This window comes from Aspergillus viridinutans, assembly GCF_018404265.1.
Source record: "Aspergillus viridinutans IFM 47045 DNA, scaffold_12, whole genome shotgun sequence".
Classification (NCBI taxonomy): Eukaryota; Fungi; Ascomycota; class Eurotiomycetes; order Eurotiales; family Aspergillaceae; genus Aspergillus; species Aspergillus viridinutans.
The window spans coordinates 844,005-871,730 of record NW_025091228.1 but is presented as its reverse complement, the minus strand read 5'-3'; the positions used below and the strand labels follow the sequence as shown (position 1 = coordinate 871,730).

Here is a 27,726-nt window from a genome sequence, read left to right as displayed (position 1 = left end):
GCTTTTTTTATACTGTACAGTTGCCATTCAGTACTGCAAGAAGTGGACAACGACATCAACTGACTGAGCACCACAGGACTACCATAATTGTCTCATTATGCAAGGGGCAATCTGTCGCATAGACACGCTAAACCTCCACAGTCGTAGCAAGAGCCTGCTGTGCAAGCTTCTTATTGCGCTTGAACAAGGCAGCGAGCTTTTTATCAATAGCATCTAGTTCCTTTCGCGAGCCTTCTAGGTCCTTCTGAGACTTGAGAGCAAACGAACGCAGCTCCTCATCAGTCATTCCAACAACATCGTCGAGGTCTGGAATAGTCCCCATAACCACACCGGCAGCTCCAAGCATATGTTTTGCAGTAGCAGCTGCAAAAGACCTGACGGAAGCTGCCGTTGCGTTGGCCAATTCGGCAGTGCTCGCAATAGCCCAGTTATGACTACGAGTACTGTCCGCCTCCATAGTCGACAGGACGTTTGGCGGAGCAGAGGTAGTTGACGAGACAGACGCATCGGCAACCGGCGGCGATCCAGAATGTGCTGCAGATGAAAGATTCGCTGTAGTCTCATCTACCCAGCAAATATTGTAGTTCTCGGGCGTGGCGAAGAGGGCATCCAAACCTCCACCACGATTGGTCAAATCGGGTTCTGTAATAAGTGCTGCCGGGTATTCCTGGAAAGAATCGATTGCCCATCCAATGCTCTTTTCCAAGGCAAGATACCTGTCTTCTTCCTCGGGTGACAGGTGGTGGAGGACGCAACCGCGAGGCGTGATGAGGCAGCGGTCCTTCAGTTGGGTAGAAGAAGAATGGAGACGGACAGGCTCCCCACGGAGTAAGGCTTTTCGGTGCTCCTCGGTCAACTCGATAGGCTGCTTCAAAAGTTCGTAATCGTCAGATGTGCACTTCATGTCAAAGCGCTGACTGAGATTCGAAGGATTGAAGAGAGGGTGATTGTTTAGATCCAACTGGCCAGCCTTGTGCAGCTGAGCAAGTAAGACCTGTAATGGCGAAGTCCGTTCCAGAAACAAATCTTTGATCGAGACGCCGCTTTGTTCGGAATCCTTGATCAGCTGTTCGAGCGTGTTCTTCGAGCGCCATGCCTCTGCTGGCTTGTTCTCGGATACGGGTTGCTTCTCTTCGATATGGGGCTTCGGAGGCTTCTCCTGCTTATTCTTCTTCGTCTCCTCAATCTTTGGTTCAACCTTCTCAGCCACGTCTTGAGGGCCGGGCTGACTGACTTTTGTGGGCTCAGGCACATTGTCTGTGCTCGTGTTGGATGCATCAGCATTGTCTATCGGAGCCTTCTTGGTCTTGCGTTTCCTGCCGATGATGGGGGCTTGAACTGGCTCCTCCGTGACGGCCGTAACCTCCTGTTTCTTAGCGTCGGCTTCCTTTGCCTTTTGCCGGCGTTCTTTCTTGGCCTGACTCTTAGTGATAGAGCGCACAGGTGCAGAGCCAATCCTAGAGGAAGCGGGCGGCGAATTGGCACGAGACACGGATGCAGACGTGTACAGATCCGCTTCAGAGCCCAAATCACCGGGAGTGTCGGGTCGACTGAGCGAAGAAATGCTTGGCCGTCTGGAACGTGTCTTCAGAGTTGCCGGGAGAGAAGTGGTAGACTGAGAGGTGGAGACGGGAGGCGGTGTCTCGGTCTTTGGGGTGTCGACCACGCGAAGAACCCGAGGCTGTCGAGGAGCCGAGGAGTCTGAAGCCCGGGAGACACCTGTCATAGGAGTATTTGGCCTTGACCCGACGGCAGAAACGGGAGCTGCAACTTGGCTCGGAGGAGCAATCTGAGCGGGAGATTCTGCTTTCGAGAACGGAGTTTCGTGGGGCTGAGCTGGTGTGAAGTGTAGATCAAGTTTCATTGGCTTGGCCTTCGTCGATGGTTTCTTGTTAGGATGACTATTGTTGGTGTCTCCATCTTTCGCACTCGGTCTCCTATCATCTGAACTTGCTGAAAGCTCGGCTTTAGCCTGTGACCGAGCTTTTTGTGCGGACTTTGGCACAGGCGAACCCAGGGAAATCTCCGAGATGTTCTTGAACTTGGTGGAAGGTGGAACGCTTTCGGGAGTTTCTTGAGGCTCTGGAGACGGCCGCTGAGATTCTATTTCGGAAAAGTTTTGAGATGGTGTTCCAGGCTTAGAGTCTGCGATATTGAGGCCAGGGGGTGGCATAGACATCGACAGAGACGGGCTCGACGGATTCAAAGGGCTCTGGAACAAGGACGATGCCGGGTGAGCGTGTGGCAGAGGGAGACCGGGGGGAAGTGTTGGGGTTCCGGCGCGAGCGGTCCCCTGAGTGTCACTGGGAAGATGAGATCGAAGGAGGAAGCCAAAGCTGTCGACGGGGCGCTTGTCCTTGAGCGGAGTCCCCAGAGGCGGGAAATCTTCGTCCACTACTTGCTCCGGTCAGTTCGCTGAAATGCAACGAGGTGGGTGAAAGGATGGGTATCAGAAAAAATGAACGCGACATGATGCAGACAGTCGACTCTCCAGAGCAAGGGCAGAAGCAGATCAGACAAAATATACGAAGAACTGTGGGCATGACGATTACACAAAAATTCCCCGGCCAGGTTGACCAGTCAGGCGCAGGGCAACGGTGTCTATATGAACAGTGATTGTGAGAATTTGACTTCAGATAGACGGCCCTGCTTCAGTTTACCAAAGTCAGGGCAGGGAGGTTAACGTACATGGAACCATGGCCAGACCGAGAGGACCTCACGGCGCTGATAGATCAACCCAGCTTGGATGCAAAAGAAAGAAAAAAAAAAAGACAAAGTACGACAGCCACCAAGTCAATGTCGGCCAGAAGAAAATGAGATCTTCATGAAAATGCGACGTCACTCATCCGAGAGGATGTTGGTAATACGAGGAAAACAGTAAAGAATAAAGGGAAGAAAATGACACATAAAAACTCCGCCACAAATATAACGCCAAAGGCATTCCGCCATAACTGCTTGCAATTTTCAGAGCCCATTGCCCAATGCTTCGTTGCAGAGTGTGAATCAGATAGCAAAGCCAGAGGTCAGACTCGGGAATCAAAAAAAGACAAATTCATATCCTGCACCACGTGAAAACGAAGAGGGAAATCTGATATCATGTCATGTAAGGGAATAAGAAAGAAAAACAAAGCTCAAGCATCACGAGGAGGAAAACGACGTGTAGGAGGAAAGCAAAGATGGTCATCACAACAAGAAAGACACGAATATGTGAGGAGAGGACGACTGGAGAGCGACAGAAGGGAGAATGGTAATCACCAGCGGTTGAAACCGCCTCCATACATCATGGAGTGATTGTACCCACCTTGACCCTGACTCCCATATAGCGCTTGCCCAGCAGTGGTATTTGCGCCGACCTGGTGCATCCTCGCCTGCAAAATACTCGGGTCCGCAAGATCAACTACACCGCCTCCACCGGAGGAAGTGTTAGCATGTCTGTGCTTCTTCCCCTTCTTCTTCTGCTTCTGTGGCCCAGCATCGGAGAAAGTCCCCGTTTGGGAACCATAGAAAGAGCTGAGAAGGCCATTGGCAGGAGTCAGGGGAGGGGGGGTTTGGTGCTGTTGGAGAAAAGGAAACATAAACTCACGCTTAGCGGCCTCTTGCCCTTGCAATCCACCAGCATTTGTGCTACTTCGGCCTCGCAACAACTCGCGCATCAACTCTGGGTTGGCTTCCTGCTTGCCGACGTTGCCGCCCAAACCGAGGTTGGCATTCGTGGTAAATCCGTGACCTTGAGCAAACATGCCGCCTCCACTGATGGGAGGAGTACCAGCTGTCTTCAAACCAGGTGGTGGACCCTGAACCCCGCTAGTGTAGAAGTTGTTGGCCAGTCCATGCTGAGGGCTAGGCGCCGCCAAAGGGTTCGGCGTGCCGGACTGCATCAAACCAGCCTGCTGGCTGAGCATCCTGACGTTGGGAAGGTTCTTTGGATTGGCATCGTTGGTGAAAGAGAACCGCGAGGACTGACGGCTCTGGGCCTGTAGGGCGTTGAACTGCGCCATTTGCGACTGGAGGAGACCTTGACGAACTTGGGTGGCTTGATCCAGAACGGTCGAACCCAATCCACTCTGCAAGGGATCCACCAGGCCAGCCTGCTGGCTGCCGGCAGACTTGAGCAGCATCAATTGCTGTTGCTGAAGCGGGGTTAAGCTACGACCGCCGAGGTTGAGTCCCTGGAAGTGGTGACTAGCGGCCGACACGGGTGACCCAATCGCAGAATTCGTCGTGGTACCCTGCTGAGACGGCGGCCGAATAGCACCATGAGAGTCACGACCTCCACGGCCTCTTGTTGGATGAGCGTCATCTGGTTCACCACCGAGTTGCAGACTTCCACTTTCTCGGCTTTCCTCCTCGGCTGCCGCATTTTGAAGAAGCTCCTGTTCTCTCTTCGCGCGCTCCTGCTCCGCCTTCTCCCGCATTGCTCGACGTTTGACGCCACCGTATGGGTCGATGAACGAAGGATGGTTCTCAATAAGAGCAACCTCTTCTGTAGGGAGACCGGCTGCAGAGAAGATGAACCTGAAATCCGGGGAATTGACCGCCTTGAGAATATTTTCGAGGAGGGGTGCGATGGGGTCAAGTGGCGCCTGAGCCGACGTTTGAGGAGTGGCGGGGCGTGCTTCCGAAGGCACCGGCGTCTGGCGTCGCTCCTGGGACTGCTTCTCGATCTTCTTGACTTCCTCTGCCCCCTGTGCGACCGTGGCAAGCACTGGACGAGGGCTCTGGGAAGCTTGGCTGCCCGCTAGACTGGCTCTCCTGGTGCGGCTGATGGCACTCTCTTTGTTTGCCCAACTAGCCGACGAGGGGAGAGCAGACCCGTCTGGTTGTCGCAAGCCAGTAGCATCATCCCTACTGGCCTGTCTGCGCATTGGTTGAGAAATAGGTTGAGCCGAGGATCGAGCGACATGTGCAGGAATGGCGTGGCTGGGTCCGCTGGGAATACCGTTGGGGCGCTGACTGGACAGTGTATTCATTGAAGAGAGATCCTGTCGGCTATAACTGTCACTATCTTCGCCCGTCTCGTGCAGGAAAGTACAATTTCGATTATTGCATTGCTCATTGCGGAGAAACGATGAGCAATATTTGGTGGTCCCATATTGCGCCCTAAAATAGAACAGTTAGCTGAGAGTTGCGAATAAACTTGAAGGAGGAATGAAAAGTTGGCCTACCTGAGTAGACGGTCGCCGTTAGTAGATCCGTCCACGGCAGCGATACAGGTTGCAGCATCCGCCTTGGTTGCATATGTCACGTAGACACCGATGCCCTGGTTGGGATTGCCACCTGGTTTGGCCTTGCTGACGACGATTTTTTCAATCTCGCCGTATTGGCCGAAATAATCCTTCCCGCGCAAAGTTTGGAGTAGTTGACTCTCGTCGCGTATTGTGGGGTTGAGGCCGATCACGTAAACTAAGTTTTTCTGTACGACCCTGACCCCCGCCAGATTCTTCCGGCTGGAAGCCTCGATTTCGCGCTTTTCAGCTTCCTTCTTCTTTGCGGCGGCAGCCTTTCGATGTTTTAACGCCAAGTCTGCTTTGAACCTAGTGTGAAAATGGAGCCGTTAGCGCCAAGAAATAGACATTTGAGGGAAGCGGAGGGAAGAAAGTGTTGCCAACGCGCGGAAAATGTAATACGTACTCGTCTGCATCAGGAACTTTGTATTGTATGGTGCTTTCATCATAAACGCGCCTGCAGTTGGGGCATCGGCCCTCTTCGCTATGGGTCTTGATGTTGTTGTAGCAAAATTGGCAGATCTGTTTGGTCAACGGTTAGAAAAGATTTTGCGCCAACGCACACCGTAAGGCAGCAACGAGGGGAGCTATGCAAAGAGTAACACACCTGATAACCACAAGGGCATGGCTTAAAGTTCTTGTCGGACAGATCAAATTCTTCAATGCAGAGAGGGCTAAGGTCGAGAGTTGTCAGTCAACCGTCGAATAACAGCAGCGCTGGGAAAGGACTCCAAACATACCAGAACTCATCGTCATCATCGATGACAGAATCTATTTGCGGGCGACTCGACATACTGATCGTCCTTGTGAGAGTGTACTAACTGAGTACGTATGTGCAGGTGGATGCGAAACCCCAATACCTATAAGCCGAAACCCGGAGAGAAGGGGGAAGGTAAAAGAGGCGAAGAAACCGAGGAAAAAAAAAAAATGATCGGTCGCTGGAAGGACAGTAAAGCGATAAGAGAAATCCAGAGGACTCTAGACAAGAAAGCAAAGATGTCGGGAAAGAGGAGAAGGAGAGAAAAGGAAACGGTGATTAGTAGGGAGCAGGACTTGCAGCAGCAACAGCAGAGGAAGAGAGAGAGAGAGTGAGGCGAAGAAAGAGAGAAACGAAGGAGCTGCCACATTGTGTTTGCCTTGTTTGCTCCATTTGCATTTCTTCCGCGGTTTATGTCAGCCTGCACGTGACTCCATGATTCGCAGCAACCTCGAAGTCCTCTGCGGCCAGCTCCCGTGGATGTCTCCAGTTGCTTGAACCGCCCTTCCCAACGCCTCAATTCCCTTCTCCGGATTCGTCATTGTCCTTTCACCATGGCCTCTGCTCGCTCCTTGATGCGACTGGGCACTGGCCGCTCCCTGGCATCGGCTGCGAGGTCATCGTCCCAGACATGCCGTGCCTTCTCGTCGACCGTGCAGCTCGCCTCCAAGGGCTCAACTGTTCCCGAGCCTGAGAATATGCGCCAAGCGCACCGTCCCCGTATGCAATGACCGAAAAAGAGAGGCTGAGCTTCAATGACTGACTTTGAGTATAGCCCAAGGAGCTCTTCGCGCACCGGTCGTCAACCCAGCCGACAAGTACCAGGATAAGGCCGAGAGCCTGCACAAGTACGGCCAATATGTCATGTCCTGCATGCCCAAATACGTCCAGCAGTTCTCTGTGTGGAAGGATGAGCTCACAGTCTACGTCCCTCCCACCGGCATCATCCCTGTGATGAGCTTCCTGAAATACCACACCGCGGCCGAATTCACCCAGATCTCCGATATTACGGCGGTTGATTTCCCCACTCGTGACCAGCGCTTCGAGGTCGTCTACAACCTGCTCAGTGTCCGCTATAACTCCCGTATCCGTGTCAAGACTTATGCCGACGAGGCCAGTCCCGTGCCCAGTGTGACCGGTCTGTACGAAGGAGCTCTGTGGTACGAGCGTGAGGTCTACGACATGTTCGGTGTCTTCTTCAGCGGCCACCCCGATCTGCGTCGTATCATGACCGACTACGGTTTCGATGGACACCCTCTCCGCAAGGATTTCCCCTTGACCGGCTACACTGAGCTGCGCTACGATGAAGAAAAGAAGCGCATCGTCATTGAGCCGCTTGAGCTGACGCAGGCTTTCCGGAACTTCGAGGGAGGCACCGCTGCTTGGGAACCTGTTGGTTCCGGTGTTGACCGGAAACCTGACTCGGTACGTTTGGTAACTAACTCCTGGTGAATCAATGAAAACTAATATGACAATATAGTTCAAGCTCCCGACCCCCAAGCCGGAGGAGAAGAAGGAGGATGAAAAGAAATAGAGCTCCAGAATGTATCCGTATTTCTCTTTTCAGTTGTTTGTATGTACATACCGCGTATACGTCGAGGAATCTTTCGATTCAATGCCGTTGAATATACGTAGTAGCACATCGTAGTACTCCGTAGGTGATAATCCCAATTAAAATCCCCGCCATTGGACACAGACATGCGCAGCATACCAGGTAAACCACAGCCATGAACGAGAGTATCGATTAAAAGCCCTCGGCGATATACAAAAATTATTCTATCTATAAAAACAATCAAAGGCGTCAGAATCCCTGTATGATGATGATGAAACGCAGCCGCAATCGAAAAGCATCGAATCCAGTTCTTGGCATTTATCCGCCGCAGAAAAAAGTAATCTCCGCATCTAACCAACTTTCCACCACCACAACTCCTACACACCACCTAACCAGCAATCCTCCCCAAGAGACGAGACAAAATGCCAAAGCGCAAATTCTCCGACCTAAACGACCGATCCTCCGGGCCCAGCGACATTAAACTCGCGCGCCTGACCGCCAAATTCGAAAACGGCGTAACCGCTTTATCGCGGGCCCTCAAGACCGCCCGGGCCTTTGAGCGCCAGAAACTCGGCCGGCGAGAGAAGACCGCCAAGAGCGAGAATAAGCCGGAGGCGCTGGCGAGAATCGAGGAGGAGATTCGGGTGATCAAGGTAGGCGATGCGATTCGCGACTGGTTCCACCGAAACCAAGGCGCAAGTGCGAAGGATTGACGCTGACGCTGACGCTGACGCATGCGACAGGCTCTCAATTTCCAGGCTACGGCGGAGAAATACCTCTTCAAGCAGCTTGTCAAGACGAAGCGGATTGCCGAGTCGCCTGTTTTTCTGAAGTTCAAGGAGCGGAAGAATATCTCTACGGAGGGGCCGCGGAGCACGGCTGAGGCGAATGTCACGGCGCGGCTTTACAAGTCGAATCCGGTGAAGAATGTCTTTCCGGGTATTATGGACGGGATCAGGCAGTTACTTGGATTGGAGAGTGCGCCGGCAGGCAAAAAGAGTGGGCCAGAACAGAAGAAGGGGTCCGCCGACCAACGGAAGAGTGAAAGCAAAGAGCCAGAGCCAGAACTATCGTTGGATGGGAGATCGGAGCCGGAGACAGGATCTGACGCAGACAACCGAAAGGCTACGTCCAAGGCCACTGCGAGGTCCGCGAAGCTAGCTTCCGAGGAAGCAGACGGAGGAGAAGGAAGAGACATCGACATGGACGACGCCGAAAGCGTAGACTACTCGCACTTCGACGCACGGCTGGCCTCAGACTCCGGTTCCGACAGCGACGGCGAAAGCGACGCCGAAGAAGCCTCAAACTCCGACGACTCCAACAACCCAGCCCACTACTCCGACATCTCTCGTTCCGTCTCCCGCTCCCCCTCCCCCGAGCAACGCACGAAGAAATCCAAAAAGTCCCCCTCCACCCCAGCGACAAGCACAACCTTCCTCCCCTCTCTGACAATGGGAGGATACTTCTCCGGCTCCGAGTCCGAGCCCGAAGACCTCGAGGGCGCCGCGGGGCCACCGCGCCGAAAGAACAGAATGGGCCAGCAGGCTCGCCGTGCCCTGTGGGAGAAGAAGTACGGGAGTGGAGCGAACCATATCAAGAATCAAAATGAGAATGACTGGAAGAATAGGGATAGTGGCTGGGATACGCGTCGGGGCGCTACGGATGGCTCCGAAGGGCCGAGAGGGAAGCGTGGCCTGGGTCAGGGACGAGGGGGCGATAGATTCCGACAGAGAGATAACGACGCCACCGGTGGTGATCGGCCGCAGCGTGGTCCTCCCGGCGGCTCCAACAAGAATGTCAAGGATGATAAGCCGTTGCATCCTTCTTGGGAGGCGGCCCGGAAGGCTAAGGAGCAGAAGTCCATGGCGGCTTTCCAAGGAAAGAAGGTCACGTTCGATTAGCTTGCATTGTCTCTTACGAATGAGAATACCCTGCGAAGCAATTTCTGGAATTGTTGATGTATATATTGCATTGTTGATATGTTCAAAATAGGTATCATGCATAAAATGCGAGGCTAATAGCCCGCTCAAGCTGTCATATGACAATGTCCCCATTGGAAAATTGCATTGCATGTAATCACAGGTATAGCACACGCGTCTTCATTAACTTACGTCCATTTATTCGCCCATAAACTGCATCCACCTCGTATCCGGTGGACACCCTTGGGACGCCTTCATGTCACTCCCAAGGCCCTGTTGAGCATCAGTCTCAAAGCACGGAATGGCAGTAAACTCGCCCAGTTCCTGCGGAAAGTTGGAGACAAAGTGGTCGAATCCCAAAGGCGGCATTTGAGAGAACGCATGGGGTGCGGAAAAGTCCGACGAGCCCGCCATATCTGTGCTGGCGACATCGCCTTCCATGGTGTCGTTCCCTACCTCCGTGCCGGTCATCGGTGTGACAGGTACAGGAGGGATCCCTGTGCCAGGGCGCGCCGGAGTATACTGTTCAGGGAACGTGACCGTTGTCCCTGGGGAGAGAGGGCCGGTCTTCCATAGCATCTCCCAGTTCTTGAAGCGATCGTAGGCGGACTCGGCGAAACCGGCATTTCTTTGAGCCTGTGTTTCGCTCCACTCTTCAAGACGGCGAATGGCTCGCTCGAGCGCCTCGATCACGCTGACGGCGGACCTCGCGGAGCCCACTCCCATCGACATGATTTTGATCAGTGCCATGCCCTTTTCTAGCGCTTCGCGCAGCCTCTCTGTCCGTTTGGTCAAGCTCTGCGCTAGGATGACCAGCAGCGCGGCGCGACAGGAACTGAATTCGGTAAAGGACGCTCGAGCAAGACCGGTTTCGTCACGGAGCAGCCGACAGAGATCAATGATCTCGAGCGCCGCCTCGACGCAGTCGGTGACGAGCGTTGACCAGTTTTTTGAGAGTCCAGATGTTGCCTTGAACGGGGGCCCTTGAAAAACAGCTGGGTTGGTGGACTTCATGCTGCTGAAAAGGAACGGTCGCCCAATGAAGATTCTCGTTAAGCAGTAGTCGAGTTTCAAGTGTACATTCGAACGGAATAGGGGGCCGGAGGGGTTCAAGTCTCGACAATCAGTCTCTTCTGGTAAAGTAGCCCACCAGTCCAGCAGACTTTTTCTCAGACTGAGTAACCGCTCAAGACAATCCTGCTGTTGACCTTTCCGAGATTTCCTCAACACGGATCTGCTAATGTTAGGCTCGTATGAATGACTAAATTCAGGTATACGCACATCTCGTTTGAAACTTCACCCAGTTTCAGAGTCAACTTGATCAATGTCACCATGTTAGTGTGGTTGGACACTTGCCCGGTGGGCATCAGACCGGGAAAGTCGACCGGCATCGCGGCGTCAACGTCCGCATCAGATAAAGAAACCGGTCTTCCATGAAGGATACTAACGCGCCTGTTTTGATGAGCATACGGCGACTAACCTGATCAAGGAGAATGACCTACTTCTCTATGGTGTACGCCGTCCAAAAGACGCGGTTGCGGACCTCGATCATCCGCGGACTGAGTCCTTCGCCCTGATACTTCCGATGCATACCGTTCTGGATAGCCATCTTCAGTGCTAGACCAAAGTATGTATAGCAGAGTCCAGATGTGTCGAGAGGTAGTAGATACGTCCCTATCAGCAGACAGGCCTGAACACTCCGGACAGAGGCAGTGGCGATGATATCGGGAAGCAATTTCGACGCAAACTGGTAAAAGGTGAGCCCGACTTCGTCTTCCGAGAAGTGATGGTCATCATTAATCGATGAGTCGGCTGATAATCGATTGACAGGAGTGGCAGACTCCATGTGAGCAAACTGTGTCCCAACCGCTAGGACCATGAGAATCGAGCAAACCGAGCCAGCATCGTCGGACAAAAGACTTGATGGGTTTGTATAACATGTGTGCATTTTTTCCAGTAGCCAGTCCTCTTCCACGTAGAAATTATTGGTCTGGGCGTACTTGAAGAAGATTTGAACCAGAAAATCTGCCACATAACGAGGCGGCAGACAGGTGATGGCTGCCGAGACCATGGAAGAACCTGACTGTAGCTGTGTCGCCCGCCATCTCTCTTCAAATGGTTCCGCTTCGGTAGATGCCTGAACGATCAGCAAAAGTGAGACCGTGGGTATCGTCAATACATACCTCCGGTGCGGCAGCTTTCATCCATTCATCAATTTTCTTCCGAATCTTCATCGAAAAGTTCAAATATGAAAACTCTCCCGAGTATTCTATGTCACGATCAGCCAACTCACTAAGCAAATCAAGAGGAAGCTCTATACATACGTGTCGTATTATCAGGCAAAGCCTTGATCATAAAATCCTCGTCGTCAATAGCAAGGTCCTCAAGGTCCTCGCCCTCAACACGAGTCGAGGGGACATCAGACTCGGAGCCTCGGTGCTTACTCTTCAGCTCCTCAGCCGCCTTTCGCAACGACGGAATGTCAAAGGAGATGTTGGGCACATAGTACTCTAGAATGCGCTCCATGAGTCGGACCCGCTCCCCCTCAGCAATATCGTGACGGCTGAGGCCGGCGGTGCGCTCCAGAAGGCTGACGGTACGTAATGAGTTTGCGGACCACAACAAAAAGATTGTAATGTCAAAGATAAAATCAAACTTACGAGACTGACGATGAGCGAGCAAGTTTCTCTGCATGATCGGGGTGCGTAAAGACACATTGTCGCCGATAGCGCAGACACCGCCGACAGGGCACGCCTCCCTCGCACTTCTCCTTGACTCGTCGACAACCATCGCATCTGAGAAAGTCAATTATCGGCAACCTCTCAAAATGAAGTAACAAAAGAAACGTAGCATATGGGGGGTCATGAAAGGCGGAACTTACGCTCTCACAGCTCTTTTGCGGTTTTCCTCCGAAACGCGGGGACGTTTTGGATTCCCCAGAGATGCCGGGGTAGAAACATCCATGACAGTCTTGAAATAATGAACTCAAGGAGGATGATGGATAACCATCGTCTATCCCTCAGGAACAATACGAATGAAGGGCAGATCCTAGTTTACTTCCACCAGTCCAAGTTGAGGTCGAACCGAGTGCTTAGCTGGGGGGGAAAAGCCGATGCGCCGGGGCGGTGTCTGTTAGTTTTCTCCGGCAGTGGGGAAATTAACAAGGTCTTGTGCTCCCGGCTGATGAACCTGATAAGCAAAGGCGCAATTCCCCACAGATCAAAATAGCATTGCATAGGTACGAGGGTTATGACTCTCTACAGCCTCTTATTTACGATCGTGGTCGTACCTGGGCAAGAATATATCTGTGCTCTAACTCAGCAATTACTTTCGAGGGATTGCGTTGTCACCTGATCCATGCCTCAGGCATTCCGTCTCTATATATACTTAGCGAACCCACTCCTGATATGCTGCTGATCATCCACGTTCACACGTCCAGAGTCAGGAGAAATCAATCTCAAAGAACATCAGAAACCATCCACATTCATTCCCAATCCCTTCTCGACACCAATATCCAACAGTTTCTTCCCAATCACCAAATCCATGATGCCCATGCCCACGCACTTGAAAACCACATTACACCCCTCCGGCACCACAATCGGCTCCGACTTCCCCAGTCTCCCAAACAACTCCCCAATCTCAACCAACTGCTCCCCTCGTACCTGCGCCTTGATCAGCTCCCCAGATTCCTCAAGACAAGCCTCCCGAGAATCAACATAGATCTGCCCACCTCCTGAGAGGACCGTCTCCGTGTCAACCTCGCACATATGCGGCTTGTACGACCCAATCAGCGAAATAAACCGCTGCTTAGGCGCAGACGTAGCCGTAGACGTAGACGAAAGATACCCGTAGGGAAAATTCGGCTCCGTAGACGGCGTGCAGCTGAAGACGACGTCGCACGAGGCGACCTCCGCGCGCAGTAGCGCCTCATACTCAGCATCATCAGTCCCCTCCCTGGCCAGCGTGGCGAACACGATATCCGGATGAGAACGTCTCAGCTCCACGACCACCTCCCTCTCCAGCTCCTCCAGCCGCCTGCGACCCCGGTTGATGAAGGTGATTCGCCGCACCAGTCGCGGAACGAGCAGCAGTGCCAGCCGAGCGTGCCACTCTGCTTGACGACCCGAGCCGAAAATCAAGATATGCTTCTTGGGGATAGACGTGCAGCGCGTAAATAGCGTCATGGTTGCGAGGGCCGTGCGAAAGGCTGTGATTTCTGCGGCGCTGAGCAGGCCGAGGAGTCGGCCTTCCGGCGAGAAGATGTTGATCACCCCGATGATGCCTTCGCGCTGCGAGGCCGTGACGATCTTGATGCCTGTGCTGGCTGTGTTGGAGACGGGCATGAAGAGCGATAGATTCTGGTCTTTGGTGGTGATGGTGGTGCGGAGGGGTTGATGGACGAGACGCTCTGGTTCTGGTTTTGTTGTCTCTGATGAGACGGTTATCAGGGCTTCGCTCAGGGCGTCGAGTAAGATGTGGCATTGTTCTGGAGTTAGGTTTCTCAGAATGCGAGAGACGTCTGGTTCGGACAGAAGATGCATCTTGGGCCTCAGAAATTGATGTATTCTGCAACCGCAGCAAGCTGTGTTTTCTCGTTAATATAAGAGTCACTTGTACTAGTAGACCCTCATTTATCGAGTCACTAAATGATACTCTGTCCCACTGATAGTCCACGGCGATGTCGGAGGTGGAGTTAAAATGCGCTGGGATTGTTTAGCTGCATGTCGGAAAGAAGTCCAGATAGTGGCCGGTCCTAACCGAGTATTAACCAATTCCTTTGTAAATGGGATATTGATGCTCAACGTGGTCCATTTATTATACTACGGGTACATCCGACCCCGAGTCTCTTTCAAATGATCAAGAAGCATTCACGGAGGTGAGATTGCAGACCGAGTCTAGTAAAATACGAAAAAAGCTAAGGTATCGTCTATATAAACAGCAATGAATATCCCCTTGCAAGGTTACAATTTCAGCAGGTATTGAAACCAATCTGGATCAATATCCAGCCCCTGGCTCTTCAGGAGTATATTTAGCACAGTGGTCCGGTGTTGCTTCTGTTGCTCAGGACTTTTCTCACTGTTCTGATACCAGTCTTTTGCTCGACGCAAGTGTTTTTCGGTGAGAACGGCCAACGCCAGACGGTATAGTAGGTCTCGGATGTCCGGTGGCGGTGAGTGGCGAGCCTGTTGAAGCACCGTTACCGACGTGCCCAAATCTTCTGAGGCGATAGCGTGCATCCACGATTGCCACCAGGTAAACTGTGGAAACTGCCAGGGGACGATGGTGTCTAATCCATTGTCAACGTGGAGGATCATTTTCGCGAGCTTGGATCCCAGCCAGGGATTGTTTCGAACAGCCGCGTATATCGGAAAGTTCCCAGCCGCATCGGGGATCAATGGATTTGCTCCTCGCCTGAGAAGAAATGCCAACACCGTGTAGACGTCGTCCACAAGCTGCCTTGTCTCCAAGAGCAGCATCAGAGGTGATTGCCGGGCCATGTTGAGGTGATTGACATCCGCTCCCCTTTCTACCACGATCTGGAGTAATTGGTATATTGAAGGATCATAATACCAAGAGCCCAGGAATCTTATGAGCTCATGTACGCATGTGTCGCCTATGCTGTTGACTCTTGCGACATCTAATTTCTCACATATCAAGGTGGCAAGCCGGGTGTCACACTTCTGGGAGGCAGAGCGAGTCTTAAAGCAGCAGTGCAAGAAGTGTGTCAATAGACGCTCACAGCTCGGACAAATCGTTACATCCGGATCAGCGCCATTGCCCAGAAAGGTCCTGAATAATGCGTTGAGGTGACTGTTAACGTCAGCCCAAGCATTGTATGAATTTGCGAGGAAGAGCTTGAACAGAGATGTTATCTGCTCGGTTGTGAGATCGGCGGCCTTGGCCGTCAGCATCTTGTCAACGTGACGTCCATGATCCCAGCTCATGGTCGGTGAGACGAGTTCCACAGCCCTGTGTATCGGAGTCACACCAACGTTGTTGGGTATATGAGGATTGGCCCCGGTCCCCAGAAGCTGGGTCACAATGCTCCTTTGATGATCATGGTTTAAGCTTCCTGCTGAAATGGCCAGATGCAGAGGGGTGTTCCCGTCCGCATTTCGATGGTCAAGCGTGAGTCGAGCAGAATCTTGCTTGACCATGGGCACGATTTTGCCCACCCGATAGCCGAGTAGAAGCTTGACAATCTTCTCGTCTCGATGGTCAGCAGCGTAATGCACTGGCAGATTACCATTCCAATCCTCAATATCAATTGCTGCCCCTTCACTCAGCAAGGCTATCACCTCGTCGGCTTGTTCGTTCATGACAGCTCGATGAAGCTCCGTGTAGCCCGATTCGTCTTGGTAGTTCAGGAGAATGTTCGCAAAGGTCTCGTCAAACATAGACAGGGGATCTTCAATCTCAGGAAGGTCTGAGAGATGAGCCCAAAGACTAGTAGGGCATGCCTCGGTTGTGCTCGGCGCGAAGGAGACGAGGTTGTTAGCCTGCGAGTACCTGGAAGCATCGCCTTTATATGAGCATGTGGTCCCATGTTGAAGAGGAGGTCTATTGAGTTCTCACATCACATCTGCGTGATCGCTGACCGGTGATGACGGAGTATCATCCTCATCGGCCGGCATCGCTTGGTCGATCGGCAATCCTTGTGACAATGTCCCAAGATCTCCAGCTCGTCGCTCAGCCTTTCTAAAGCCCCAACGCTTGAAACAGTTCTTGTACGAGCGTCTTCTGCTCCCTTGCTCAGCCGCCAAGTATTAACCTCAGAGGTATCCATGGTACTCACGATTTGTAGAATCCCCGTCTCTGCATCTCCAACATGACCTCGGTACAGGTCAAATCTTGTTCCAGGTAGAGCTGTCTGAGATCTTCCTTTATGTCCTCCCAATCTGTTGTCATGTTTGGCAAGAGTCGGTAGACTCAAGTCGCGAGAAAAGGGAAACAGGACGACAACGACCAGACAAGGGCCCTAAACTCGTAGCAAAAGTGCCAAAAGCTGTGCGGCGTGTGCCTTCTCGAAAGACGACTCGAAACACGAAACAAGAGCGGAGAGAGCGCAGACGACATGACCAGAAAGAATAAGTAGTATAACTGAATATTCTCAGTGAGATAGACAGCTGGATTAAATGAGAAATTCCATGGCCTCACTGTCCTTCGTTCAGACCCTCGCCTGACGACTCATCCACCGAGGCAATAACCGAAAGGTGCTTTTTTCGAAGGGCAGCACAGCCTGACGCCTGCGCCATCCTCCCCCGTTCTCGCAAATTTTATTCTCGCCTTAGTTATGAAAATCCTCAATGGAAATATATTTTGACTGTGTCTTTCGATCAGTATCAATGTCGACGTTCAGGGGAGCGTGTTCCGTCCCGGCCGGGTCCGCGGAGGGAAATTACTGTGCAGTAATGGGAAAGGGACAGGCTTCCAGGGCGGTGGAATCATGCATGCGGTGGTTGACTGTTAATCGCGACAAGTCAGATGAGATAGTTCTTCTCCGGGTGCTGAATAAAAGTCTCCGTTGTACGGCAGTGTACCGGTTTGGTCATTTTCAATATGGAGGAAATCGATCCAACATCCCGGGAGAACAGGGGGCCAGGGGCATAGTTCATCGGATCAGGGGCGAGGCAGAAGACAAAAGTACTGCACTCTAGTCACATACTGCTCTGCTCGAGAAACAGCCCGATCATCACCAATGCAGGCTTAGAAAACCCTGCTTGACAGAGTTTACTGTTCAGGCATAGTGGTGAAGCTGCAGTTGCAGCTTATGCGCTATACTCTTCTCTGACTAGGTAAGATTTTCTTACGTCAAAGAGTGGTTTGCGTGGTCCGTTATTAAGAAGGATGCGGTGTGGTCGGTGTGAGGAGTCTGTGAGGCTGTGACAAAAATGAGAGAAAGTACGTGGAAGAAAGTACCGTAAGGCTAACGCAGAAGGTGGAAAGGGGCAGCCTCGGATTGGTAAAGGGCGAACGTGGCAATGTGTTGGCACACTGATATTCAAAGACTGATGGCGGTTGTGACAATGATGGACATGGATGTGAGTCTCTCTCTCTCAAAGTTCAGAAGGGCAGTTTCCGGCAGGCAAAAGTACCCTGCAGGTACTTTTGCTCTGTCAGTTGCATTTCCTTTCCGTCCCACTTTTCTTGTTTGCTTGCGTTCTTTTCTTGATTTTTCGCTTAACGTATGTCTGGAATCCCTGCAGGATGGTGTGTTGCCACACCGCATCCTACAGGATTAAGCAAAAAGGTACCCCATCGTTGTCGGGTCCACGGTTTGCTTACGCCGGAGACCCCAGAAGGGACAAAGTGCGTAGTACTTTTTCCCCCATTCCTTTCTAGAAAGTCATTATCATTAATCGATGCAGGAGCTAAAGCTGAAACACTAACGCCATCTAAATGCATCTTCGCCAGCAGGACACCACGGAATCAGGCAGCAGAAAAAATATGCATAACGATACAAAAGGATTTTCAGCCAGAACGCAGGATGGTATCAGAAGTACAAAAGAAAACTCAACAGGATGACGATCAGTTGCTCAGACGGAAAGCCTGGCGGGCTCTGCGCTTGAGTTCAGCAAACATGGCCTCCTGCGACTGCTTGGTACGCCCGACGGCCTCGGTGTTTTCGACGGCGCGTCTGAGCAGGAATCCCATGCATTCCTTGACCGATCCCCAGGTGAGAAGCTTGTACACGTTAGGCGATTCCACGAACGAGTTCTTGCCAGTGGGCTCGGGGCTCTGGAAGCCTTCCAACAGCTCGCAGCTGACTTCGTCTGCCATGCCCTGGAGCTGAGCGTACGAGAGATCCACGCCCTTGTCCTCCCCCTGGCTTGCCTGCTGGAGACGCAGCGCGTGTGCCTTGCGGACAGAATCACGGTTGTGTGTGGCGATGATAACATTAACGTGTGGCAGCTCGGTCTTGAGTTCCTCCGACGCGGGCTTGAGCATGGAGTTGTACCGTCTGGTGAGGAGAGCTTCGACAATGCCGTCGTAGCAATCGTCGGTTTCCTCCTTCGTCGACCAGATCAAATGGCGAGGCTCGGTCTTGAGATAGGCTCCACGGACCAGCTTCACACCGAGGGTGTAACCTTCCTGGCGAGCGATCTCCAGATGCTTGGCGAGAGTGGTCGGGGTCGAACACAAATAGGCCTGGTAGGTGTTGTAGAAAATGGCACGGCCAGGTGTCTGCGAATTGCAGTACTTCTGATACTTCATGGTCCAGTTCTCGATTCCGGGCTGCACCGCCTGCTCCTCGGCATCGACGAGCAAACGTACGTTACGGGACATAGCCAAGTCACAAACTCGCTGGATTGCTTCGTCCATGAACGGAGAGGGGGCGGCCTTCTTCTGCAAGAGGTCCAACGCCTGGACACCCATACCAGTGAACCTAGGGCAGTTAGTTGATCGGCTCAAATTAATTTTTAGAAGGGAATCAAAAGGAAAACATACTTCAGAGCGACGAAATCGCCTTCCTGTGCCATATCCACAGTCTGCAGAGTTCCGTCCAACCACATCTGAACCTCTTCGCGAGCGGCCTTTTCATCACGAGGGCTGACGTTGCTCTCACCAACCAAGACCTCCTTGGCGTAACCCAGAAGGACGCCTCGGTATCCGAGATTCTTGATAGCGCGGATGGACTGCTGAACTTCTGGCTTGTTTTCTCCTGCGTTAAACTGCTTGTAGATCGTGTGCTTGACGAGCATATTCAGCAGAGGATTTTTGGTAACGTCGAGAAGAGGCGTTTTGGGATGCGCCAACACTGAAAGGGTATAGATGCATGGCTTCAGTAGAAGTGAAGATGAAGAAACAGAGAGGATCATCAAGGACCGCAGGACAGATGAGAGAGGCAGTTTTGCGAGCGGCGAGGTTGGCTCCTTCTTGGGGGATGGAGGAGCTTGATGCAACAGGCTACTAGCTGATGTCGCTGCGATGGATGATTTCGCATTGCTGGTGCCGCTGACATATCGGGGAGTAGGATAAGTCGTGGGGATGCAAGACAGAGCCCGCAAAGGACGGCGGGATGCCTTCATTGTTGTGGTTGATAAGGTGGCGGTACCTGAGCAAGAAACCCTAGGATGAGCGGCGACAATGCTGAGGTATTGATGGATGATGATCAAGTAGTTGGAATAAGGATAAGGATGTTGATGAGTTTAGTACTCGAGATACTGAGGAAATTATAGACAAATTATTATCCTTAAAGAGACTACTTGGTCCTGAAAGAAGTGATAGTACAGCCGGTGGAAACCGCCTGAGGGCCGGAACGGTCAGTAATATTATTCCTTTGGAAAGAGGCCATGTAGAGTGGCGCCGTCTGCCAGCGGGTGTGATACAAGATTGATAATCATTTCATATCTTGGATCCACCCATAGAACAGGATCGACCACTAGTCCTGTATGCCCTTGACTGAGTTACCACTACGGAATGACGATCAAGTTTGATTTCCTGTTTGATATTGACTGTTCTACTATAGGATATGATAACCATAAAGAGTGACGAATGTAAGTCTGTATTTAGGATAAGCAGGAAGCCTCAGCTTGTGTCAGTGGCCAATGTCGACAAGCTGACATCAAGCAGTCACGGACTCAATCCAATCTGGGAACGATAATCAATCTTAAGACAACCGGTTCGCGGGCCGGCCACTGTGTCTCCACATCAGACAAGCCGCTTGACCGGGCCGGTCACTTTTGCCTGGAATGCGAAAGAACGCGTGACCGTGAGCAGGTGACCTCGATATTCCCATGAATCTGGCTTGAACTAAGGCAAGGTAATAATATTACGATCACTTTGTGCAGCCCAGGTTACACAATAGAGCAGTCCTACCTCATCCTACCAAGTCGCGTGACTTGAGGAATGAACTGGAACATGCCGAGAATAGAAGGCCGATGTGCCGGGTCTAGCTCTATGCCTGGTCTTTGAGGCAGACACACGTTCCAGGCGTGGAAACCAATCGAATATGGCCTAGCGCAACTTGACTAGGTAAAATGTCTGATCACGTGCCTTAATCAGCCAATGAGCATACTGGGATATAGATCCAGATGAATCAAGCTTTTCTAGAACAAAGATGTTCGACAGTGAAGAATTATTGTGCAGACCTTTGAAGGCCGAGAAATGGCCGTCAGTTCTCGTTATTAACAGCTTTATCATTGGGGGTATGTGCCAGCTTCTGGTCGTTCGAGACTTCCAGGCTTTCCTGCTTCTACATTCTTCCCGGAGAAAAACCTGGGTTTTTCAGAGAGGATCATACTTATCCATTCTAACATGTCGGCTCAAAAGAATACTTCTTCCATCTGCGCCAACATTCCTACACCGGTTGATTACCTCCGGCTCTTTTAGCATGGCAGCCACACTGCCGCAGATCTTGAGCTGTCAACCCCACAATTCTCGTTCGATATCTTTCCAGACCAATAATGCTGGGTTCTGGAAGCCTCATCCGAACACCCTTGAAGTCAAAACGCTACCAGCTACCAATTTATCTTTCTCTGCAGGCAGTCTTAGTTGTTTGTCCTTGCCTTGCATGACTTCAGTATGAGGAGGCCTCCTTCGCCTAAGGGCCTCGAGGAGGCTAGAGTTGAAAGGTCTCCCTCGGATGAATATGACTACAGGGATGCAAAGGGATTGGGACACACAATGGACCCAACACGAACACGCAACGAGCCTTGTCGGGCAAGGAGGACGTTGACAGGCTCTGTGAGAATGACATTGACCGGCAGCCGCGTAATTGGCTGGAGAGACTCTGGAGATGGATAGCATGATTCACTCAGAGAATGTTGTTAATATAGATGTTGTAGAGCTATAGACTGTTCCAACACAATTGGTGTTTAGCAATCCATAATTTACAGAATATAGAACCCCACTCCGCAATGCGGAGAAGTGGCCGGAGGTGTCACCGCATCGATATTTCCATTAGTTAATAAGAGATCTAATCTGGAGGTTCAAATCTCTGCAGAATTGATAACATAGATATCATCTACTTGATATCTTTAGAAAATATCTATGCATAGGGTAATGGAAATCCTCTCGGCTGCTCGTACCGGGCACATTTTGATAGTATTATCCGGCCCGGTTGAGGCGTGTCCCACCCGGAATGCGTACCGGACCATACAGTTACACGGTACACCGTACAGCTACCTAGCCGGCAGCGATTACTCAGACAGAAGCAGTGGTATTACCATTACCATGACCGACCGACTTCCACGCCACTGGTGATTATGCAGCACTTGGTGAGGGGAACAGAACGAAGAATTTGGAGAATGGATTCATGTTCAGTAATGTACGGTAATCATGCTGACTAATCGTCTTCTTCGTCTCTGACTGGCTCATTCCACCGACCTTAGCCGGTCCCTCGCTTTAAAGGTACAGGAGCTTTCCCCGCGCAGGCTTTCGACTTGTTTCTTGTGCTTCATTTTCCATCTTTCCTTACCCTTTTCTGCTCGTGACTTTTCCTTGATTTTATCGCTTGCAGGGTCAAGGATCTTCAAAATGCAGTCCTCGTTGCTCCCCCGCGTGCGAGCGCAGCCATTCGCAAAATGCCGTTCTCTTACTAGCAGCTTTGTTCGTCCTAGTAGGGCGATGGGCACTTACGCTACTTTCAAGGTGCCTCGCATCGACAATGAACCTAACGTAAGTTTTTCGACTTTCGTCCACGCGGGAAATTGATTCTAACGTCAGTAGAAACACTATGCCCCTGGCTCGCCTGATCGCAAAGCTCTGGAAGATGCCCTGGTCAAGACCAAGCAGTCTGCTCCTCTGAACGTACCGCTTGTGATTGCAGGCAAGGAGGTTGGTTTATCAAGTGAACACTTATACTGAATCAAGAGACTGACAATTCTCAGATCAAGAGCTCGCAAACCTTCACACAGCCCAACCCTGCCTCTCGTGCCCCGGTGGCCACCTACTCCAACGCCACCGCCGCCGACGTTCAGGCGGCTATTGACGCGGCCCTGGAGGCTCGCAAGTCGTGGGCCGCTACATCGTTCGCAGACCGTGCGAGCGTCTTCCTCAAGGCTGCTGATTTGATCTCGACCAAGTACCGCTATGACATTATGGCGTTGACCATGCACGGACAGGGCAAGAACGCCTGGCAGGCGGAGATTGATGCTGCCGCTGAACTGTGCGATTTTTTCCGGTTCGGCGTCAAGTACGCTGAGGACATGTACGCTCAGCAGCCTGTTCACCACGCTCCTGGAGTCTGGAAGTGAGTTACTTTGCATATTCGATCAAGAATGACAATGGCTAACTAGCGCAGTCGCGTTGAATACCGTCCCCTCGAAGGTTTCGTCTACGCCATCAGCCCCTTCAACTTCACTGCCATTGGTGGTAATCTGGCTGGCGCCCCTGCTCTGATGGGCAACGTCGTTGTCTGGAAGCCGTCCCCTGCTGCCATCGCGTCCAACTGGCTGGTTCACCAGATCCTTTTGGAGGCCGGTCTGCCCAAAAACGTCATCCAGTTCGTCCCCGGTGATGCCGAAGAAGTCACCAACACCGTACTCAACCACCGCGAATTTGCTGCCCTTCATTTCACCGGAAGCACCGCCGTATTCCGTTCCTTGTACGGAAAGATCGCACAGGGTGTCGCCGAGGGCAAATACCGCAGCTACCCTCGCATCGTCGGCGAAACCGGTGGCAAGAACTTCCACCTCATCCACAAGTCGGCCGACGTCCGCAACGCCGCCGTGCAGACTGTCCGTGGTGCCTTCGAATTCCAGGGCCAGAAGTGCAGCGCCACCTCCCGCGCGTACGTCGCATCCTCCATCGCCGACCAGTTCCTCGAGCAGGTCGTGTCCGAAACCAAGCAGCTCAAGATCGGCGAGCCCACCGACTTCACCAACTTCTGCGGCCCCGTCATCCACGAGGCCTCCTTCAACAAGCTCTCCCAGGTCATCGAGGACGCCAAGAACGACTCCGAACTCGAGCTCCTCGTCGGCGGCACCTACGACTCCTCCAAGGGTTGGTACATCCAGCCCACCGTCTACCGCACCTCGAACCCCGACCACCCTCTTCTCTCGCGCGAGCTCTTCGGCCCCATCCTGGTCGTGCACGCCTACAACGACGCCACAGAGGCCGACTTCTCCAAGATCTGCGAGAAGATCGACCAGAGCGGCGAGTACGGTCTCACCGGCTCCGTCTTCGCGCAGGACCGCGAGGCCGTCCGCGTTGCGGAGGATGCTCTCCGCAACAGCGCGGGTAACTTCTACATCAACTGCAAGAGCACGGGTGCTGTTGTCGGCCAGCAGCCCTTCGGCGGTGCCCGTGCAAGTGGGACCAACGACAAGGCTGGCAGCGGGAACTTGCTCTCGCGGTTCGTCAGCCTGCGCTCGATCAAGGAGGAATTCGTTCCTTCTTACAAGGTCGAGTATCCCAGCAATGCGTAAGCTGGGCATGACATGTACTTCGGTTCGGTGATTAATATTCCCCATATGTTGATGTATTGATGCATTTACTTTTTGTTTCGTTTGATTTCTTTGCATGACTGGCGTTTCGCATTACGGATGCATGACCTAAAAATCCGAGTTCCTTGACACGTGAATGGATATATTCACACTTTTACTTGAATGAGTCTATGATTGCATTCAATGACAAAATCGTCGACTATTTATCATCTGAGCAATTCTTCAAGAGCTTCTGCATACTCTCCATCGCATTCTTCGCATACGGAATAATGTCGTACTTCTTCCCCTTCCCCTGATTCCCCCCGTCAAAGATCTCCATCGAAAACCACCCCCGGAACCCGGTCTTGAGGACCGCCCGCGTCACCTCCTCAATGGGCAGGTACCCACCGTCGTAGGGCATAGGCCGGAAATCATGGCTCCAGCGCCCCCGCGGCCGAAGCCCATTGATCACCTTATCCTCGATCGGCCGGGTGGGCTTATACGCATCCGAAATCTGCAGTAGATAGATCTTCTCCGGCGGGATCGACCGCGCCAGCTCGTCCATACTCGCCGCGAAGCGTCGGTTCAGCTCGTCGAGTTCCATGTCGTCTATACGGCCGGAAATGGTCCGGGGATCGCCCCATTCGGACCCTGCGGTCTGGAAGGTATCCAGGCACAGACCGATGTTGGGGCGGTCGACTGCGCGGACGATCTCCCAGACGTCTTTCCAGGTGGGGGCGTGGGTGGACCAGCACCAGTTCTCGTAGGCGAGGCGCATGTTGCGTTTTGCGAGCAGGTCGGCTAGTTCGCGGAGGTCGGCGACGATCTCGTTGCGGTCCGTGGTGATTTTCTCGGCGGGGGCGTCTGTTGAGCCGACCTTTTGTCATTATTGTCATTATCATTAGCTTTTGCGGTACGTAGTAGGACTGGAGCGGCGTAGGCATACCTGCAGCAGATCCGTCCCGACAACATTCATGATCTCAACCCATCCGTTGACTCGGGTAAAGGCATCCTGGCGCTCCAGCGACCCGCGCGGCCAGCCCTCGAAGTTCGCAAACGGCTGTAGCATCATCACCTTGAGATTATTGGCGTCGCAGAGCTTTCGGATCTCGCCAGCTACGGAGATGATCTCGGCGAAGTTCTCCGAGGCGACTTGGTGGCCCAGGGTACGTGAGCCATAGTCGATGATATCGGGGAATGAGAGCTCGATGGCTGTAAAGCCGGCTTGGCTGATAGCTTCGAGCTTCCGGGGGAGGGTGTCGGCGTTGCTGCTGCCGATTGAGCAGGTGGCATATGACAGAGGGATTTTGCGGAGGGATTCGTATGTGATACGGGGGGCTGATGCGATCATGGTGTTTCTTGTGGTCAGTGTTGTATATGATTAGGATAAGACTGGGATGGAAAATAGCAATAGAACCAGCCAGATGCACAATCACCGGGAGGAATTCAATACAAAACCTCATATCATGTGTTCCTGGAATTGAAGCTGTCCGAGGCGATGATGTAACCATGAGATCGGCCGAATTAGGGCAAAAGAATTTCAGGACATCCGGCAACGACGGAGTCGGTTTCCGACGCATTGACAATCCATCTACGCGAGAAAATGACATTGTGCATTTGGACTTCCAGTTATCGAATCAGACCAGATAATAAACTAGGTGCACACCAAGGGGTAGGGTTATGCTTCGCCATGACGTCTCCTCCGCCGTGATGTAATTCTAGCGTACGCTTCTCCAGGCCGGATGCGCTGTCCGATTGCCACTGGATGTTCGTTCAATAAGAGATGTTATTCCGTGTAAAGTAGTCGATCTTTCTATCTTCATTTTCTCAGTGCTCTGACTGGAATTTTTTTATCACCCTTGTATAGAACCCAGATCGGCCAAGTTAGAAGTATACTGTGAAACGCCATCATGCCATCATCACAAGACCCAATTCAGAGATTCAAGCGCATCGGCATTGTCGGAGCGGGGAATATGGGCTCGATGATGACCTTTGCCTTCTCCGAGCTGGGTTGCGATGTCTCGGTATGGGACGTGGACCCGAAGAATGTCGATTCGGTGATGAAGTTCGCCAAAAATGCCCAGCATCTGAAGGGCAAGATCGACGGGTTCTACAACATCGACGAGTTTACTAAGAGCCTGGAGGGCAAGGCCGAGCGCAAATTATTCCTCTTTTCCATCACACATGGTCACCCGGCAGACTCCGTACTGGGGTTGATCAAACATGACCTGAAGGCCGGCGACATCATTCTCGATGGGGGAAATGAAAACTACCGGCGGACAGAAAGAAGACAGAAAGAGTGCGCTGAGATTGGGGTTCACTGGATCGGAATGGGTGTTTCTGGAGGCTACCAGTCCGCTCGACACGGGCCCAGCTTGTCGCCTGGTGGAGATGCCAAAGCACTCGAGCTCGTCATGCCGCTCCTGGAGCGCTACTCTGCCAAAGACCGCAAGACTGGCAAGCCATGTGTCACACGAATTGGCCCTGCAGGCTCGGGACACTACGTCAAGATGGTTCACAACGGTATCGAAGGAGGTATGCTTTCGACACTCGCGGAGGCATGGTCCATCCTGCACAACGGGTTAGGCCTCAACTATGATGAGATTGGCGACCTCTTCTCCAAGTGGAACCAAGACGGCGAGCTCAAGAACAATTATCTCCTTCAGATCGGCGCAGATATGTTGCATAGAAAAAAGACACCTCAAGGTGACTACCACGGCGAAGGCGCTAGCAAAGATGATGGCTATGTACTTGACGATGTGCTTGACAAGGTGGTCCAAGACGATGATAACACCGAGGGAACTCCGTACTGGTCGATTATGGAGTCAGCTGAGCGTCACGTCTCGGCGCCCACTCTTGCCACAGCGCACTTTCTGCGTGTGGCCAGCGGGAATCGTGAAGAGAGAGTCCGAGTCGCGAAGAAACTCCATATTCCCAGCCCCAAGCCAATCGAGACCATCAAAGATCGCGGTGCGTTCATTGAGAACTTGCGCCGCGCGGTGTACTGCTCCTTCTTGGCATCATTCTGCCAGGGTCTCGAATTGATCTCGCGCGCCTCCGAGGACGAAAAATGGGACATTGACCTCGGTAGATGCCTTCAGATCTGGCGAGCCGGTTGCATTATCCAGTCCGAAGCCATCGCAGACCTTCTGCAGCCCGCCTTGACATCCAACACGCGACTCACCAATATGAAATTCGTGGACGAGGTCGCCCGAGAACTGCACAAGAATTTTGACGCCCTAAAAGAGATTGTGATTGAGGGAATCTTGTCTGATCAGTACATGCCGGCTTTATCTGCCACGTTAGAGTACTTGAAGTACGAAGGAGGAACGATGCTGCCAACCAAATTTATGGAGGCGCAGATGGACTACTTTGGCGCTCATGCGTACAACAAGCCAGGCGTGCCAGGCGAAGATCCAGGTCCAGTCAAGAAGGGTCCCCATCATTATGAATGGAGGCCAGCATAAAGTCTCCAGTTGGCGCCAGCTTTGATTTAAACCGCGTTGTTATAATCGCATATGTGCATATGTAGGACGAATGGAAATCTGTTGATGCCTTTCTCGTTATGATTTCCAATGGATTTTGCATTAAGACTGAGCTTTGCAGACCCTGTATATCGACGGTCAACCATGGATAGCGAGCTGTAGTCATTGTGGATAAGGGATTGGGAGCCCATCGCTTTGGACTTAAAGCGCCCCATCAACTATGAAACTGATACAGGCCTGGCTTTAGAGGCTGATTGCCATAAGATATCGTGTCTCCGGCATACCCACAGCTCATCTCAAACGAGGTCGATTGGGTGAAGCTGCAAAAGAATGGCTGATCGTTGGGTGATTGATGCCTGCTGATGCCTGTTGATGCCTGTTGATGCCTGTTGATGCCTGTTGATGCCTGTTGATGCCTG

At 52.3% G+C, this 27,726-nt stretch overlaps 10 protein-coding genes across 10 annotated transcripts; 4 read left to right on the top strand and 6 right to left on the bottom strand.

The window, feature by feature from the left end:
- Positions 1 to 127: 127 nt before the first annotated feature.
- Aspvir_002708 (CCR4-NOT core ubiquitin-protein ligase subunit MOT2) lies at positions 128 to 6,018 on the bottom strand (the record flags this gene model as incomplete). The annotated part of the gene is made up of 6 exons (XM_043274306.1): positions 128 to 2,394; positions 3,302 to 5,100; positions 5,166 to 5,534; positions 5,632 to 5,747; positions 5,833 to 5,899; positions 5,966 to 6,018. The coding sequence occupies 6 exons, from the start codon at positions 6,016 to 6,018 to the stop codon at positions 128 to 130; spliced, it is 4,671 nt and encodes a 1,556-aa protein (XP_043130241.1).
- A 518-nt stretch (positions 6,019 to 6,536) lies between these two features.
- On the top strand, positions 6,537 to 7,516 carry Aspvir_002707 (complex I 30 kDa subunit family protein; the record flags this gene model as incomplete). The annotated part of the gene is made up of 3 exons (XM_043274305.1): positions 6,537 to 6,702; positions 6,758 to 7,407; positions 7,463 to 7,516. 3 exons carry the CDS (start codon positions 6,537 to 6,539, stop codon positions 7,514 to 7,516), a joined length of 870 nt encoding a protein of 289 aa, XP_043130240.1.
- Positions 7,517 to 7,956: 440 nt separating this feature from the next.
- On the top strand, positions 7,957 to 9,435 carry Aspvir_002706 (BUD22 family protein; the record flags this gene model as incomplete). Its single annotated transcript, XM_043274304.1, has 2 exons — positions 7,957 to 8,187; positions 8,278 to 9,435. The coding sequence occupies 2 exons, from the start codon at positions 7,957 to 7,959 to the stop codon at positions 9,433 to 9,435; spliced, it is 1,389 nt and encodes a 462-aa protein (XP_043130239.1).
- A 216-nt stretch (positions 9,436 to 9,651) lies between these two features.
- Positions 9,652 to 12,417, bottom strand: Aspvir_002705 (Zn(II)2Cys6 transcription factor; the record flags this gene model as incomplete). Its single annotated transcript, XM_043274303.1, has 7 exons — positions 9,652 to 10,687; positions 10,735 to 10,905; positions 10,956 to 11,590; positions 11,637 to 11,722; positions 11,778 to 12,043; positions 12,114 to 12,248; positions 12,335 to 12,417. 7 exons carry the CDS (start codon positions 12,415 to 12,417, stop codon positions 9,652 to 9,654), a joined length of 2,412 nt encoding a protein of 803 aa, XP_043130238.1.
- Positions 12,418 to 12,920: 503 nt separating this feature from the next.
- Aspvir_002704 (putative proline utilization protein PrnX) lies at positions 12,921 to 13,994 on the bottom strand (the record flags this gene model as incomplete). Its single annotated transcript, XM_043274302.1, has 1 exon — positions 12,921 to 13,994. One exon carries the CDS (start codon positions 13,992 to 13,994, stop codon positions 12,921 to 12,923), a length of 1,074 nt encoding a protein of 357 aa, XP_043130237.1.
- A 420-nt stretch (positions 13,995 to 14,414) lies between these two features.
- Aspvir_002703 (ankyrin repeat protein) lies at positions 14,415 to 16,362 on the bottom strand (the record flags this gene model as incomplete). The annotated part of the gene is made up of 3 exons (XM_043274301.1): positions 14,415 to 15,963; positions 16,030 to 16,194; positions 16,250 to 16,362. 3 exons carry the CDS (start codon positions 16,360 to 16,362, stop codon positions 14,415 to 14,417), a joined length of 1,827 nt encoding a protein of 608 aa, XP_043130236.1.
- A 1,620-nt stretch (positions 16,363 to 17,982) lies between these two features.
- Positions 17,983 to 19,484, bottom strand: Aspvir_002702 (proline dehydrogenase family protein; the record flags this gene model as incomplete). Its single annotated transcript, XM_043274300.1, has 2 exons — positions 17,983 to 18,841; positions 18,904 to 19,484. 2 exons carry the CDS (start codon positions 19,482 to 19,484, stop codon positions 17,983 to 17,985), a joined length of 1,440 nt encoding a protein of 479 aa, XP_043130235.1.
- Positions 19,485 to 21,933: 2,449 nt separating this feature from the next.
- Positions 21,934 to 23,825, top strand: prnC (delta-1-pyrroline-5-carboxylate dehydrogenase prnC; the record flags this gene model as incomplete). The annotated part of the gene is made up of 4 exons (XM_043274299.1): positions 21,934 to 22,074; positions 22,126 to 22,233; positions 22,287 to 22,648; positions 22,700 to 23,825. The coding sequence occupies 4 exons, from the start codon at positions 21,934 to 21,936 to the stop codon at positions 23,823 to 23,825; spliced, it is 1,737 nt and encodes a 578-aa protein (XP_043130234.1).
- A 217-nt stretch (positions 23,826 to 24,042) lies between these two features.
- Aspvir_002700 (sugar phosphate isomerase/epimerase family protein) lies at positions 24,043 to 25,173 on the bottom strand (the record flags this gene model as incomplete). The annotated part of the gene is made up of 2 exons (XM_043274298.1): positions 24,043 to 24,699; positions 24,769 to 25,173. The coding sequence occupies 2 exons, from the start codon at positions 25,171 to 25,173 to the stop codon at positions 24,043 to 24,045; spliced, it is 1,062 nt and encodes a 353-aa protein (XP_043130233.1).
- Positions 25,174 to 25,732: 559 nt separating this feature from the next.
- Aspvir_002699 (6-phosphogluconate dehydrogenase, decarboxylating) lies at positions 25,733 to 27,289 on the top strand (the record flags this gene model as incomplete). Its single annotated transcript, XM_043274297.1, has 1 exon — positions 25,733 to 27,289. One exon carries the CDS (start codon positions 25,733 to 25,735, stop codon positions 27,287 to 27,289), a length of 1,557 nt encoding a protein of 518 aa, XP_043130232.1.
- Between the last annotated feature and the right edge of the window lie 437 nt (positions 27,290 to 27,726).